This window comes from Bombus flavifrons, chromosome 9, assembly GCF_040668555.2.
Source record: "Bombus flavifrons isolate JBK064 chromosome 9, iyBomFlav1_principal, whole genome shotgun sequence".
NCBI classification, from domain to species: Eukaryota; Metazoa; Arthropoda; class Insecta; order Hymenoptera; family Apidae; genus Bombus; species Bombus flavifrons.
In genome coordinates, this window is record NC_138450.1 from 11390069 (window position 1) to 11405757 (window position 15689).

At 29.5% G+C, this 15689-nt stretch overlaps 3 protein-coding genes and 1 long non-coding RNA gene across 4 annotated transcripts; 1 reads left to right on the forward strand and 3 right to left on the reverse strand.

The window, feature by feature from the left end:
* Positions 1–185: 185 nt before the first annotated feature.
* eco (Establishment of cohesion) lies at positions 186–3435 on the reverse strand. The gene is made up of 6 exons (XM_069120305.1): positions 3184–3435; positions 1343–2858; positions 1053–1275; positions 806–979; positions 521–726; positions 186–442 (listed from the first exon to the last, which is right to left on the reverse strand). Exons 2-6 carry the CDS (start codon positions 2824–2826, stop codon positions 319–321), a joined length of 2211 nt encoding a protein of 736 aa, XP_068976406.1. The 5' UTR covers positions 2827–2858; positions 3184–3435; the 3' UTR covers positions 186–318.
* A 31-nt stretch (positions 3436–3466) lies between these two features.
* Positions 3467–5379, forward strand: LOC138183432 (uncharacterized). The gene is made up of 3 exons (XR_011174063.1): positions 3467–3539; positions 4059–4898; positions 4990–5379. It is a non-coding gene; the product is annotated as an uncharacterized LOC138183432 (long non-coding RNA).
* Positions 4635–8167, reverse strand: LOC138183429 (galectin-8). The gene is made up of 7 exons (XM_069120313.1): positions 7934–8167; positions 6078–6163; positions 5735–5939; positions 5457–5654; positions 5291–5379; positions 5004–5198; positions 4635–4833 (listed from the first exon to the last, which is right to left on the reverse strand). Exons 1-7 carry the CDS (start codon positions 8021–8023, stop codon positions 4683–4685), a joined length of 1014 nt encoding a protein of 337 aa, XP_068976414.1. The 5' UTR covers positions 8024–8167; the 3' UTR covers positions 4635–4682.
* A 528-nt stretch (positions 8168–8695) lies between these two features.
* Positions 8696–15571, reverse strand: Glyp (glycogen phosphorylase). The gene is made up of 11 exons (XM_069120304.1): positions 15206–15571; positions 11905–12006; positions 11507–11821; positions 11314–11425; positions 11070–11229; positions 10498–10968; positions 10296–10410; positions 10039–10221; positions 9600–9947; positions 9205–9534; positions 8696–9119 (listed from the first exon to the last, which is right to left on the reverse strand). The coding sequence occupies exons 1-11, from the start codon at positions 15446–15448 to the stop codon at positions 8964–8966; spliced, it is 2535 nt and encodes an 844-aa protein (XP_068976405.1). The 5' UTR covers positions 15449–15571; the 3' UTR covers positions 8696–8963.
* Between the last annotated feature and the right edge of the window lie 118 nt (positions 15572–15689).

The window sequence follows — 15689 nt, forward strand, 5'->3', positions numbered from 1 at the left end:
AATTCAAACACACTAGTAGCAATTCTAGAATAGCAATATCAAAATATTTAAAAACTTCGTTCAGAAATAATCAACATAAAAAGCAATTTTGTTAACAGAAAGATTTAAAAACAAAAGTGACAGGAATTTTGCAATTATTCATTTACTGAACGAAGAATAATTAAAATAATAAAAAAATAAATAAGTTCTCTGTAAATACCTATCAATATAATAAGTTGTGTGACAACATTATTATTTGTACTTAGTAATAGATGAATGATAAATAGTACTATTACCATAAATTTTGATAGACTTTTTTTTTTTTATCAAAAATAACATTTAACTATACACTTTGAAATTCCGTGTTTTGGTATATTTTTCAGCAAATATTTTTCCGCTCGGAGTTGGAATTGAAAACGCTATGTCATCTATAGACATTACATAACCAAAATAAAAATGAGCTCTGAAATAGTTTATATTAAATATATTGATTAATTATGCAAATATTTTCGAAATTATTTGTAAAAATAAAAATATTTACCGTAATATATCGATCAATTTTGTGGCTATCCCTTGTCTACGATGATTTAAATCCGTCCATACAACATTGATACCACATTTTGCAGGGCTACTTTCTGCTGTACAGCAGTCCAATTCTAGTAATTCAGGGATCATGCGATGTGCAGTCGTTATATGTTCCGCGACTAATACTCCTATAATAGCTTTGTCCCTAATGTATAAATACACCTAAAGAATAAATTGTATCAGAACAAAATCAAATTTATAGTACAAGGAAATTGTTTTCTGATATATTTTTCGACATTACTTTTTTCTCCTCGTAATCCGGTAATTTTGTGCAAGCTAATCCTAAATCTCTATCAACATATTCTAAAACTTCTTTTACTTTCTTCCAACATATTTTCGAATCACTTGGTTCTACCAAGATTACTCGACTTAATGTAAATGGATCCTCCATAATTACACGTTCCGTTTTCCAACCCTAAAAATAGTTTCCTAAGTGGAATGTCAAATACATTATTTACACAAACTACGTGCATGTAATTTATACGTACGGAAAATTTTAAACTTTTTTTATTATTATGATAATTTAAATGAGCATTTTCATCTTCTGGATCCCCAATTTGATATACAATACCGCATTCAGCACATTGTGTTGCTCCAAAATTCTTTTGCCCTGCATCCAATTGATATTGATTGTCATCACCATTTAGTTTCATAGATAATTGCCAATTTGTAGTTTCTTTTGCATTAGATGTGGATTTTTTATTATTTCCACTAAAAGATCCATAATATTATGAAAGGTGATTCAGAAATTAATCCATATTTTAAATATTTTACTTACCTCAAAATTTTATTGAGCGAGTAAGCTTTATTAAATAATGGATAATATTTCTCTTCTGATGTAACTTCATTATTGTCCAAAGAAATATTTTTGTGAACTGTTGGTGTACTAATGTCCTTAATATTCATAGTTGAAGTCATAGTACTAAGTTCACTTGCTGGTGACATAGTAACGTCATTCAATATTGCTACTGGCTTTAATGGTGAAATATGCTCATGCCTCTCATTAATTAGTACTTCCATAGTATCATAATCATCATCAGCCCAATCGTTCTCCAAAATCTTTAATATATTACTTACTCTTTCTTTCTCTATGGCAGTTTCAAATTCTGGTTCATCTACTGACAAATCAGTTGCATCAAAAGAAGTATCTACATGTTTCGGTTGTCTATAAGTCTGTTTACTACTCTTTTGATTTAGTGCCATTTTACCATCTGACTGAATCTTTAATTTTACATTATTATTTATAGTTACTATAGCTGAAGAATTTCTCTTTGACGACCTTTTAATTTTGAAAAAGCGTTTATTAAGATCAATTTCTGGTGATAAAATTCTTTCTTCTGGCGATGAGCTTACTAACTCTGTTCTTTGCTCTTCTTCTTTTGAAAAATGTTCTTGTATATTTGTATATTGCATATTAATCATCCCTGTACTATTATTATGTTTTATATCTAAATGTGTCTTCAGTTTTGGTTTCTTAATACCATGTGACACACCAGCATTAATTCCTCCTATTGTATGTTTTTTCGTAGATCTTTTATAGTTGGATGCATGTTTTATAAAACTCACTCGTCGTTTTTGTTCTGCTAATTCAGAGATGATTTTACAGTCACGTTTGGTCTCAGAATTACTATAAAAATTTCTAGTACTGAGTGTTATATTCTTCAGTTTTGATTTATAATCTCTATCTTGAAATAAAGCTGCTCTAGCTTTTGGTATTAAATAATTTTCATCAGTTTTTAGCAATTTTGTAACTGTATTTTCTAATTCTTCAAATGCATGTCTCTTTAAGTTATTTTCTTTTTTCTCAGGTGAATTTTCAATGATATCAAGAATATTAAGCGATTTACGCCTATGAACTCTTGATAAGGATATTTTACTATCTAAATTTAATGATGTTATTAATTTGTTTTTTGGACTTCTAGACTTATGTGGTGTTTCTATTATACTATTCTGCAGCTCTATGCCAAATTGTCTTTCTGATGTATCGAGTATTGTCTGATTTGGTGTCTGCTTATTAGAATTGTTGAATGGAGAGTTAGACAGAAATTTTGGTGAATCTAGTAATATTCCCTTTTGTGGAGAATGCTCCATAACATTCATAGGCCCCAAATCTGACTCTTCTCCAGATGAACTGTTTGAAAAGTTTAAATCTCTTTGAATTCTACAGATCTTCTTTTTCTTTGAACTTTCACCTGATCCAAATAAACATTTTTGCACTCTACGTGGAGTGTATAATGATTCTTTTGGTAGATATACAGACATGTTCCAACAGCTTTTAATAAGTACTTCAAAAGCTGAAAGAGAGACAAGAATTATATAAAAATCATGAAAAAATAGAAACATTGTTTACTAATACAACTTTTTATAAAAGAACATGATTTTTTCAGACCAGTTACGATAATAATATAACAATGAATCTTTCCATTTATATTTATATTTTAATTAATATTAATAAAAGCTAGAGGAAAACAAATTCTGGAAAATATAATAAATAAATAAATTAACCTCAATCAACACGAAGAAAAAATCATATGTTGTTAAAAATATTTTTATTTCTTCTCGCTTTATTAATTTTCCAAATATCTCAAAACATATTTTATTACACGTCTATTAACATACCTATATATTTGTGTAATAACCTTAAATAATATTAATATCTGCTTTAAAACTAATCCATTCACATAACAACCGAAAATCTGAAACTGCTGTAAAGTTTTCGTTTTTGTACCATGTCTCCACACTCATTCACTCTTCCTGAACTATATATAAAGCGATTATACGCTCCAGTCAAAAAATATGTCCGATGAGAATGAATATGATAATAGAGAGGAAATCAAAATGCTCACGTCCATTGTTCTATTTGTCTCACAGTATAGGTGCTGCACCACGCAGCTAAATGCTGAAGATGTTCCATGATAGCATATACAAGAACCTATTTACAAGAGCCTATCTGAACTTCTATCTGAAATAGACAAGTATAAATAATATTATATTTTAAAATCATCAAATATTTCAAAATAATAAAATTACACAATAATTAAACTTAGTTGTTTTAGAAAGAGAAATTAATTGTTTATTATAATCTTTTTAGAGAAGAAAAAAGATCTTTCCTTTCGAACGATGGTGGACCAGTGGAATGACGCAATAATTTTAATATATCTTTTATACACAAATCTACTCTTGCGATAATGTTCTTGTTATAATGAAATCTGAATTTCGTTTTATTAATATAGAAATGATATAGAAATATTATTTGCAGCCTATCAACTATTGAAATTATAACAAAAACATTATCGAGAGAAAAATAAATTTAATGTTAAATCTAAAAAGTTATCATAAATAGAGAGTATATTAGAATTATTGAGTCATTCGACTGATTCTTTATCATTTGAAAGGAAAGATTATCTCTTCTTCAGTAAGAACAAATATAATAAACAATTAATTTCTCTTTCTTTCGTTTGTGATGGAACTAAATAGGTTTTTGTATATGCTAGCGTGGAATACCTTCAGCATTTATCCGCTATGGGCAGCACTGGTCTAGAAACAACCGAAAGCATAAACACGAGCATTCTCATTTCTTTGATAATAATAAAGGTGTCAAATATATCATGAAGAAACAGGCAATAAAAAATTAAAATTATAATTAAAATTGAAATTAAAATTAAAAGTTCCTGAATTACAATAATTTCAGTTAATGAGTATTTGATATATTTTAATTTAATAACGAAGCAATAAAAAATAAAAAACTAATAAAAAGAATGTTGCTTTATAAGATACTTTTGATGTGCAGGTATTTAAATAATTTAAAAAAATTTTATGTTATGCTTCTTAGATAAAGAATAAATAAAATTCTGTTATTATATTATTTTAAATTATATATTTATGCAACTGAAGATATTAAAAATATTAATGCATTAATGATAAATTTTTATTATCAATATTATTTCTTTCATTACATAAATATTACCAACAATAAGTCATTGATATTACATTACTTAAAAATGAGAACATTTTTATGCCTTTGCGAAATGCAGGACAAATGACATTTAGTCTTATATGAGAAGGGTAAGTTAAAAGGTAAATGCCATTTTATTAAAATGAATAACAAGTAATAGAGCTTAATTTGAATAAATCATGGCTAAATCATGAAGTACGATGTCTCCGGATATTTTAAGAGTATCGATGATAGTTGGTTGTAATCTATGTTTGAATTCACCAATCATTTTTTCGCCTAACCATATTGTATATGCTTCGATTTCGCACCGAATTCTATAAAAGGAAAACCATAAAAAATTGCAGTCAGAAAGTCAGCAAGTTACTCGAATTTTCAAAAAGTAATCAGTAATTATTTATAACAATATCTTCAATTAAACTTGACCTAGTTAGTTAAAGTTTCATGCATATCGTATTTTGTATTTTTTAAAGATGGAAAAACCTACGTTAGAAGAAAATCACGACCAGGCATCCAGGATAGATGACCTGAGTGCCTTTCTTCGCGTCCCCAAGATCCATTTGACCAACAGTTCATAACGACATAGGGTGCGCTACTGCCATATAAAAAACGTGGATTTAAATGCAATGCAATTGTCGGATGTGGATAAACTGCTTTTCCCTTTTGTAAATTTACATAAAATCTGTTAGCAAATATAGAAACAAATTATTCTTTATTCTTTCTTTCTTCTTCTTTGCAAATTTATTTAATTCTCGAAAGATCATCAACACTCACGAATGAGGCAGAAGTTTCAGTCTTCCAGCAATGAAAAGCCTAGTTCCGGTTTTAAATTCATTTTCTATATCTACCGTAATTGGAATATCCTACATACAGAATATTTAATAATAATTGATATTTCAACTAGTAAAAAAAACAAGTTAGTAATTTAAAAAAGACTTACAAGAAATTCGACCAGTGGTCGATCAATTTTTAAACTTAAGACGTTACTTGGCCTGCATAACTTTGGATCAGGATAAACGAACAATTCAAATTGCCTAAACCGAGTGTCTTCCAATGATCCATTTATTTCAAGATACATTACATCTTCAAGAGGCGTTCTATACGCAAATGCGCAAAAATGTTCTGCATTGACAGCAATCTAGTAAAAGGAAAATTAATTTCGAATAAATATAAGTACTATAAAATTGATAGTTATGTTAAATAACTCTCATTTCTCACTTGATATTCATTGGCAGTACAAAATATCAAAATATGAACATAGGAGTTCCGGCGGAAAGCGGTATGCCCTGCAGGAGAACAGGTTTCCTCCTCTTCCCAACATCCCCTAAATTTCGAATTTCGAACCACATAACCCCTGTCTAATCGTGCGTTGAAATGCAATGCGATATTTCCGGTAGTTTTGCATAATAAGTTCACTGAAAATCTGTGGCAATTGTGTTTTAACAAATATTACAATTGTGATTTTACAACTTTATGATTGTAATTTTACTGTTTATTTTAATATGACTTTTAAAATTAAAAAAATTTTGGTTATGAGATTTTTCTTACGATAAGATATCACCTCAAAGCATTGGGAGGAACATAGCCTGTAACCACTACAGCTGATGTTGGTTTCAAAGGTTGCAATGGAACCGGTTTTGAAACATTCTGGAATAGAGTGCGTGCATACATTTATAGTTAAAGAAATATATATTGCACAAAAAACTATTTATATTAATACTTTATTACTTACTATAAATTATATTTTCGAGATATCTTGTATATAAGACAAACTTTTAATGCAAATTAAATTAATCTACGCTTATGTATAATCATCAAAATATGACACGAATATGTTTTGAATTAACTTTTGTTGTATTTCGAAATATCTTTGCGCTTTAAATTTGATAAGTTTAACTATATAATAACTTCTATATAACTTATATAACTTATATTATATAACTTATTAAGTTATTATATAGAACGTTTCAATTCTTTACTAGTCTTTGTTAGAATGTTTTGTAGTATAAACAAGACAAAAATGTTATATACTCACAAATCGTTTTAAACTTTATTAAAAGGTTATAATAAAAATAGGAAATATGGAGAGAACGTTACTTAGTTCTCCGGTATCATTTGATTTCATACTAGAACACCATATATGCTGGATATTCCAAGATAAAATATCGTAGTTAATAAAATAATCTTCGTTTATTAAGGACATGTAGTTTGAAAATAAAGATACAAGCGGAAAATTTAAAAAAGAATAGGATGGGATAAATGTTGGGAAACTATACATAAGCACAATACATATAAACTATTCGGAATCCGAATACGAATCTTCGACATTAGTCGCCGTGAGAATCATTTTATTACATGTGCAAGTTTTCATTTTCATTTTCTTAGTACAAGATAATCATTCACAACTACTTGAATCTAAACAAGAAAAAAGACAAGATTAAAGAAACGCTTTTTTGAAATTTCTTAGTACCTAATCTGAAGATATTTTCGTTTCATGATTTTAGTATAAATGCAATTCATTGTAAATTTACAGCACAACTTTTAAATGTATTTTTTCTGAAACAAAATTAGCGTTTGAATTAAAAGCTAAGACAGAAAATATTGAGTAAAAATTTACGTAGCGTTTGATTCAAACTTGTGTATATGTACTATACATACATATGTATGTACTGTATATATGTAGTTAGACTAACCATAAAGACTAACCATACTACAACCATGCAATACTAATAGTATTATGTACACATTCATCAGTTATTGATCAATTTTATAGAATTTTTCGGTTGAAAATCTCGTCTTATAATTCTTTAGCGCTAAATATAATTACCAAAGAGAGAGTAGATTATGATTAGACTGCAGATATTTGTGCAAATTCATATTATTACAGGTATAGATAAAGAATTGAAACTTAAATAAAAAAGTTTTTTTCTCTGCATATTGTGACATATACTTTAGTCTTGATGTTTTATATATTTTTACGTTCATGCATATGTATATTTTTGTATATATTTGTATATTTATACTTGTCACAAATGCATAAATGTCCGTAGTCAAGTCATATGTATCAGAATTATGTATATACAATGTTTTATATCATTATACTATCGTATATATATATATGTTCATTATGATTATGATTTATTTATATACCTCTAACCTAGTAAGTCAAACTGATAAAGATCATTGACATATTAATCGAATAATTGGTCAATTATATTACTTAAAGCAATGCAAATTTAACTCGACTGAAGATTTAGTTATCAATGTAATAATCAAGTTCACATACTTATGGTACTAAATAATGTAAATACATATAATATGTAGAATAGGTTAGATATTTGCAACTACATTTTAAATTGGAAAATCTACATTTATGTTATCTATGACTCAATTTTTTTATTACCGATCGATACTCACTAACGGCACTGTTTCTTCATCGACAAACGAAAATTCACGAAGAGCGTTTTCTTTTGTTTGCACGAAAATTTCAGTTTGATGTACAGACATACTCTCTTTAATAAGTTCGAAAAATGATTTATTGGAACATTGCCATATTTCAAGCTGCGTTTTCGTGCACGCGATATCTTTCTTCTATTTACTTCTGATGCATTTACAAATATATTTGATTCGATTGAAGGCACATATTTATACTTCATCGATTTCAATACAAAAAATTTAAGTTTCTTTAATATTTATTTTCTCTTAGAGTGTAATGTAACAATTGTTTTGATATAAAAAGTGGGCCCAAATATTTTTATAACACATGCTTTATTGAGTTAAATATATAGAGAAGAATTATTTTTCTTTCTCTTTTCAAATATAGTAATTCTTTCAAAACTTGACAATGAGCATTTTAAAATATTAGAAAACGGTAATTACTAGTAAATTTTCGTACGTTGTAAACATGTAATTAAATGTTAATAATAATAGCACATCACAAAGGAATCAAAATTTTAAATAAATAATGTATATTTTTCTTATTGTCTTGTCTTAAAAATTTTTAATTATTTAACAGTTGATAGATTCATTATTATCTTTTATCTTTGTTGCAGGTATTTTATTTACAAGTAGAAAAATATGAATAAAATCATTTCTGATGCCACTATTATCTTTTTTTGTCGACTAGATTGTATCTATTGTGTTTGTTCAAGAGACATATCATAAAATATTTTATGTTCGTCTAGAATATAAGACATGATAAATTTCTTTTTTATATCTTTGTTATGGTTGATCAATGATTAGTAACTAATAATATTTTTTAAGAAATTTCAGATATTACATACGTTTTCAAATAAAACGTAATTTACTTTAAAACGTAATAAATAGTGATACTGCTCACGCTCGTTCGTGGAAGAATTTTATCCATTTGTTAAAAAGAAAAAGGATTAAAAAATGTTAATAATGTATGCAAGAAGTAACATCATAAAATATCTAGGAAAGTTATAATTTAAATGTCCCGCGGCTCATGAGGTGCAGGAAGTCGTTGCCAAGATGGTTCAACGCCCCAAATTTCACGAGCATATTCTGCAATCGTTCTATCCGATGAAAATTTTCCCGAAGAAGCTATGTTATTGATCGCCATCTCTACCCACTTACTTTCATCCTAAAACACAAAATGGAAATATATAAAACAATAATTAAAAAAATATATAAAAATTATCCTGAAAAAGATTCCGGTATGAACTTACCTGGTAAACTTTACTGACATGATCTTGCATCTTTATATAGCTCTCATAATCAGCAAACAAATAAAATCTGTCCCAGTTTAATAAAACATTGGTAATATCTTTAAATTCGTCTGGATTATTGGGGCTGAAGAAGCCACCCTGGATTTGATCGACACATTGTTTTAGTTCTGGGATTCTATTGTAATAATCATAAGCATTGTATCCCCTTTTCTTCAACTCTTCGACTTCATCAACAGTCATACCGAAAATGAATATATTATCTGTACCCATTTCTTCAGCCATCTCTACGTTAGCACCGTCTAATGTGCCAATTGTCAAGGCTCCATTTAACTAAACAGAATATTCATTTATTGTTACAAATCGCATATATAAATTGCATATTAAAGTATACTTACCATGAACTTCATATTTCCGGTACCCGAAGCTTCAGTACCTGCTGTAGAAATTTGTTCACTCAAATCTGCTGCTGGAATTATTTTCTCCGCTAACGTAACTCGATAATTCTCTAAGAAAATAAATTTCAATTTATCTCCAACAATAGGATCGTTGTTTACAACGTTTCCTACACTGCAAATTAGCTTTATAATCTTTTTGGCTAAATGATAACCGGGAGCAGCTTTTCCTCCAATCATCACCGTTCGAGGAACGAATGGCGCGGTTGGATTTTTTTTTATTCTGTTGTATAATGTGATTACGTGTAAACAATTTAATAGTTGCCTCTTGTATTCATGTATTCGCTTGACCTATATTATGGTACCGCATATTAAATAATTATATACAAACTAAATAATTTATTTGCACATAAACTTAATTACGTCAACTTAATACAGTTACCTGAATATCAAAGATAGAAGCAGCATTTATTTTAACTCCATAATCTTTCTCAAGCATTTGCGCTAATCTCAATTTATTTTCTTGTTTCACTTTCGTAATGCTGCGCTGGAAAACTGGATCCTTGGCCCATTGTTTCAGCTGAGCGAGCTGTTCTAAATGTACTGTCCAGTCGCTGCCAATTTTCTATAAGATAGTGAACAATAATTTTATATCAAAACGGAGATCGTAATTTATGGGTACTTTTTAATAACACTTACTTCTTCGATTATATCTGAGAGATTTGGATTGCACAAAAGGAGCCATCTTCGTGGTGTAATACCATTAGTTTTATTCTGGAATTTCTCAGGCGTCATTTCATAGAAGTCTTTGAACCTAAAATATTGAGTAAATCGAAACTATAAAACTATCATTTATTACAAGTTATCATTAATACAAATTTTAAGTTCTAAAAACACCCACACGCCACTTTTCAAAATTTCCGAATGAATTGCTGCGACACCGTTGATAGCGTGACTACCCACAATCGAAAGATGAGCCATGTTAACTCTCTTTTCACCTTCCTCCTCGATCAAAGACATACGACGAAGACGATCCATGTCTCCCGGATATTTAGCGGAAACTTCTTGCAAATGGAGGAAATTAATATGATAAATGATTTGTAAATGTCTAGGAAGAATGCTTTCTAACAGGCTTGTGGGCCATCTCTCTAAAGCTTCTGGAAGAACCGTGTGATTAGTATAAGCGCATGTTCTCTTTGTTATGTCCCAAGCTTTTTCCCAAGGAAGCCCTTCGACGTCGATAAGAATTCTCATAAGTTCAGGAATAGCCAAAGAAGGATGAGTATCGTTCAACTGAATGGCCACTTTGTCGGGGAATAAGTCAAAATCTGTTCTATGGTGTTCCTTTGAACCAAATTTGCTGGCTTTATACCTAGAAATATATATTGTAAGAATGTAATTTGTCAACGAAATATTATATCTACAACGCATTTGGATCTTGAAACTTTGTGAACAAAATAAATATGTAGCAACCTTCGTATGATATCTTGAAGAGTAGCCGCTACCATGAAGTATTCTTGCTTCAATCGCAATTCTTTACCCTCGAAGAAATTGTCGTTAGGATATAACACCCTAGTGATGTTCTCCGCCAAGGTGCGGTCAAACACAGCTTGGATATAATCACCGTCGTTGACTGAAAGAAAAACGATGATTTTCTACGATAATCTATTTTGAATGATGATATATAAAATGATATAGGTAATAAAAACTTGCTTACAAAATTTCAAATTAAATTCTATTGGCGACTTAGCAGACCATAATCTAAGAGTATTAACAAAGTTGTTTTTGTATCCAGGAACCGGATTATCATATGGCATCGCAAATACGACCTGATCAAAAGCAAGGTATGTAAATCCTTTATCAATAACTTTAACTTATTAACTGTACAGATTTATTTTATGTATACTAACTTGAGTATTAATCCATTTCTTTCCTTCAGGAGTATCAATCACCTGTCCATAGAAGTTTACAGGGAGCATGAATTCTGGCCTAGCCTTCTCCCAAGGGTTTCCATAACGTAACCAATCATCTGGTTCCTCCACCTGTTCTCCATTTTTTATTTTCTGCGCAAATATACCGTATTCATATCGAATACCGTAACCATAAGCAGCTAGACCAAGGGTAGCCATACTATCCAAGAAGCAAGCTGCTAGTCTTCCTAAACCTCCATTTCCTAAACCTGCATCTTCTTCAAGTTCTTCGAGCTCTTCAATATCCAAGCCCATCTATAATACAATCCTTTCTTAATTTCCTTTTTTACGATTTTTATTATCGGTAGATGATTTTAGAAATTTTATTTGAAACAAACCTGATACATAGCTTCGTCACAAGCACCTTGGATGCCTAAGTTAATCATGGTGTTTTGAAGAGTCCTTCCCATGTAGTATTCCAGGGAAAGATAGTAAACTCTCTAAAACAATAGAATGAAAATATCTTACATAAATAAATTAGGATATTTCAGAAGATACCAATTGTGTATTCATATATTTCCGACGATAAAAGATAATCTGTTTAAAGATAACAGGAAAAATGTCATTATTTACCAGCATGCTGTACATTTCCGTACGAACATTGAACCGTAGGAAACATAAAATTCAGTATTATTGTGTCTTCTGTGTTTCCGTTATGAAATCATAGTGTACATCTCGTGTTACGCAGCGAATGGCCTAACTAATAAAAATAAATCGAGACGACATTCTGAAACGCGAGAGCAAGCGAAAGATAACGCTCAGTTAAAATTGATCTTTATTACGTTCAACGATTACTCCGAAATTTCGTTTAGTTCCTCCGCGTGTTCGAGGGTCGTTTATTTATAGCCGAGATGGCTGAAGATACTCCTCTAATAAAACTTGATATTATTTCTTTTCATGAAAAAAATTGTACTACTTGTACAAACAAGAAAATTATAGGAAATAAAAAAGTAGAAAAGGTAATGAAAAACAGATGTGTATTAATTTCTTTTATACGTATACGCAGAACAATGAAAATAATGCTTTCCTTTTCTCAAAAGTGTTACTACTTTTGCAAAAAGTTTACAACATTTTTATTTTTGCATCTTTTCTTAGAAATAAATTTTTTAACTTTTTATTTCAACAATAAGCATTATTATATAATATTTTCCTTTTTTAATGAAGCTTGTCATTATTGCCTAAAACCAACAACTCAATATCGTAATCGATATATCCTTGTACAATAGTTGTCAAAAGATTAAACAACACAAACAGTGTAAATTTTCAGAACTTTTGCATAATATAACGGGACCATGTCCAAAAGTCTATCCGATAGTAAATGTGTTAAACGTGACTTCTCGGCTTTTAATAGTTGTGTCACGTGATCTGTATTGTCCAACCAATTTCAGTAATTTGTTATGATTAACGTTCTCATAAAGGAAACCCTGTGTTTGTGACGACTTATTTTATGCTTATTCTCTTTTTATTTCTGTTACAAATGTACAAACTACATTACAAATTAATCATATACACATAAATATAGAATGTATATAGTAATTTGTAATTACTTTATTAACATACTGATTTGCTTTTTTATTCTCAATTTTCGCAAGATTCTAATATTTATATTATGGTTACTAATGTGAGCAGAACGATGAGCACGAACGAGCAGGCGAGCCTAACGATATTACCTACAGTTATTTTATTCCTGTCTATCTACTCCTATAGTTTTATGGGCGTAGGTCACTTTCTACTTTTGTATTATCTCTTTTCTGTAATCCCTTTATCTGCTTCCTTTAATTCCCTCTACATACTTTCTTTTCGCCTCAACTGCTCGTTTTCTTTATGTTCGCACTTTCAACGCGTCTCTTTGATTTATTTGCAACTATTCTAAATATACGGAAGGCGCAATTACCTAAAGAAATATTTCCAAGAAAATTTATATTTAATCAGATTTATGTTTCGTGATCGTAAAAGTTAATCGTAAAAGTTGGCCAATAATTCTCACTAACTGTGCATAATATTCTTTTAAATAAAATTTGCGGGTGCGCTCTGGATAATTATTTTGCTTATATAAACGAAAAATTTATGACTAGTAATAGTTGATTATAGCTCAATTTTCAGTATACATGATAATGTATCCTATAAACAATTCTTTGTAAACAATTATTATTAATTCATCGATATAGTTGGAATGTTTTCAAAGATTGACGACGGTCTTATCGCCATCATGACATTGCTTCGAAAAGAATGAAAACCGTTTGGCTTAAGACCTCAGGGTGAGGCGATTATAAGTCAAACTGAAAATAGACACTGCAACGTGTTGCATCTTACATTTCGAAGGTTCATTTCAATATAGCATCTGTTTATGTAAGTATAAATAGTATTCATACGTAAGTGAACTGATTATTTCATTACTAAATGCACAAAAATTTTACCGTTTCTTTTGTTTTGTTTAAGAATTTAAATACCTAACATTAGTGTATATTTTCTACTATACAAAAATATTACAAACTATACAAAAACTACTATACAAAATCATTATTGTTTTACATTTGTTTATCTTGATCTAATTTTACTTAATATTAATGTTTACTTCAAAATAGTTTACTTATCAAACTAATTGCAGTTTTAACTAATCAAAATCATCTTTAATATGTTTTTACTTTGAAATTATTAACCGATGTGATTAACCCCTTAATCTACGATTTACGTTCGAAGAATTTTGGGCCGAATTTTTCGTTTGAGGCTTTGTTTCCGAGAAAATCGACTTTGAATTTTCGCTCGGTACGCGTGCACTTTATCACGTCTCGTTATAACGGATTTCACTGTAATCTTTGTCAATGTAGTCCTTTTTCAATGTAGTCCATTGTCTCGATGGAAAAATTAAAAAAAAAAAAATTTTTTTTAATTTTTATTCTATATTTTCGACTTCTTTTTTCGCGTAGAATTACCCCCTTTCCGCTTGTACCACCAGTTACCAACCACCCTGTATATTATATTATATATTATATTTGGCCCTATCATCTAGTACGGGCTATGCCCGTAATATTTACATTTGGCCCGATCATCTAGTACGGGCTATGCCCATAATATTTACGTTTGACCCGATCATCGTACTACGGGCTATGCCCGTAGCTGTAAGTTAAGGGGTTAACTGGTGATCTCGTTATCAATCAGACGACGAAATCAAGGAATGTTTAATGTGCGATGTCATAGAAAATGCATACTTAAAGGCATCATTAATTTGTTGTATTCTTTGAACCATTTTCAATTTAATTCTGTTTTTTCTTGCGTTAAAAAATTTAAATTTAAGGGAAACGTAGAAGAATTGTATTGATAATATGCTAATGTAGTTGTTTATCGACTTAACTTTATGTTAAAATTTTTCTTATATTAAAAGTTGTATTAAAAAACTTTTCGCTTATTGGAATAAAAGTTTAACATGCATGTATTTCTATATATCACACAATCAAAACGATTATCAAAATACGCAATAAATTAATGTTTTAATAAATATTAGATATTATACTTACCGACAATCGTTAAACAAGAAATCAAATTTATTATAATCATAATTTTCATGCATGAAGGTTATGGAGTATACATAATAAGTTTAATAACTTGAAGAATTAAGTGATCAATGGTATACTTGCATACTTTTGGGTCTTTCTCGTAGTAGTATTGTTGAGTGCGTATCCATCTAGAGACCAAGTTGTCCTTGACGCTGTGTGCCAAGGCCATGAAATAATCTCTGCTCGTAGCCACATTACGATCTTTCACCAAAGTGTAATGAAGATGCCTATTGAATGTTTTCTTAAAATTTCCCACATTCTCCACATCAACAATCCCGCGCACAGAAATTTGTTTCCTCTTTTCGTGATCCATGTCTGATGCTGACATTTCTCTTTGTTTATTTTTCTTTTTTCCTTACAATATAATGTTTATAAATGCAATACTATTTTACTTATAAATTGTATTTGCTTATTTTTGTTACACAAGATCAATTTCGTGCCCTAACACTCTAGGTTTAATTCAACTTTTTCTCGTTTTTACGAGAATCAAATTCCCTTTATTCTATTAATTACTATTATTACTAAACAACGTTATATACAAACGTTGAATTAAATTCTGAAGTTGTAGC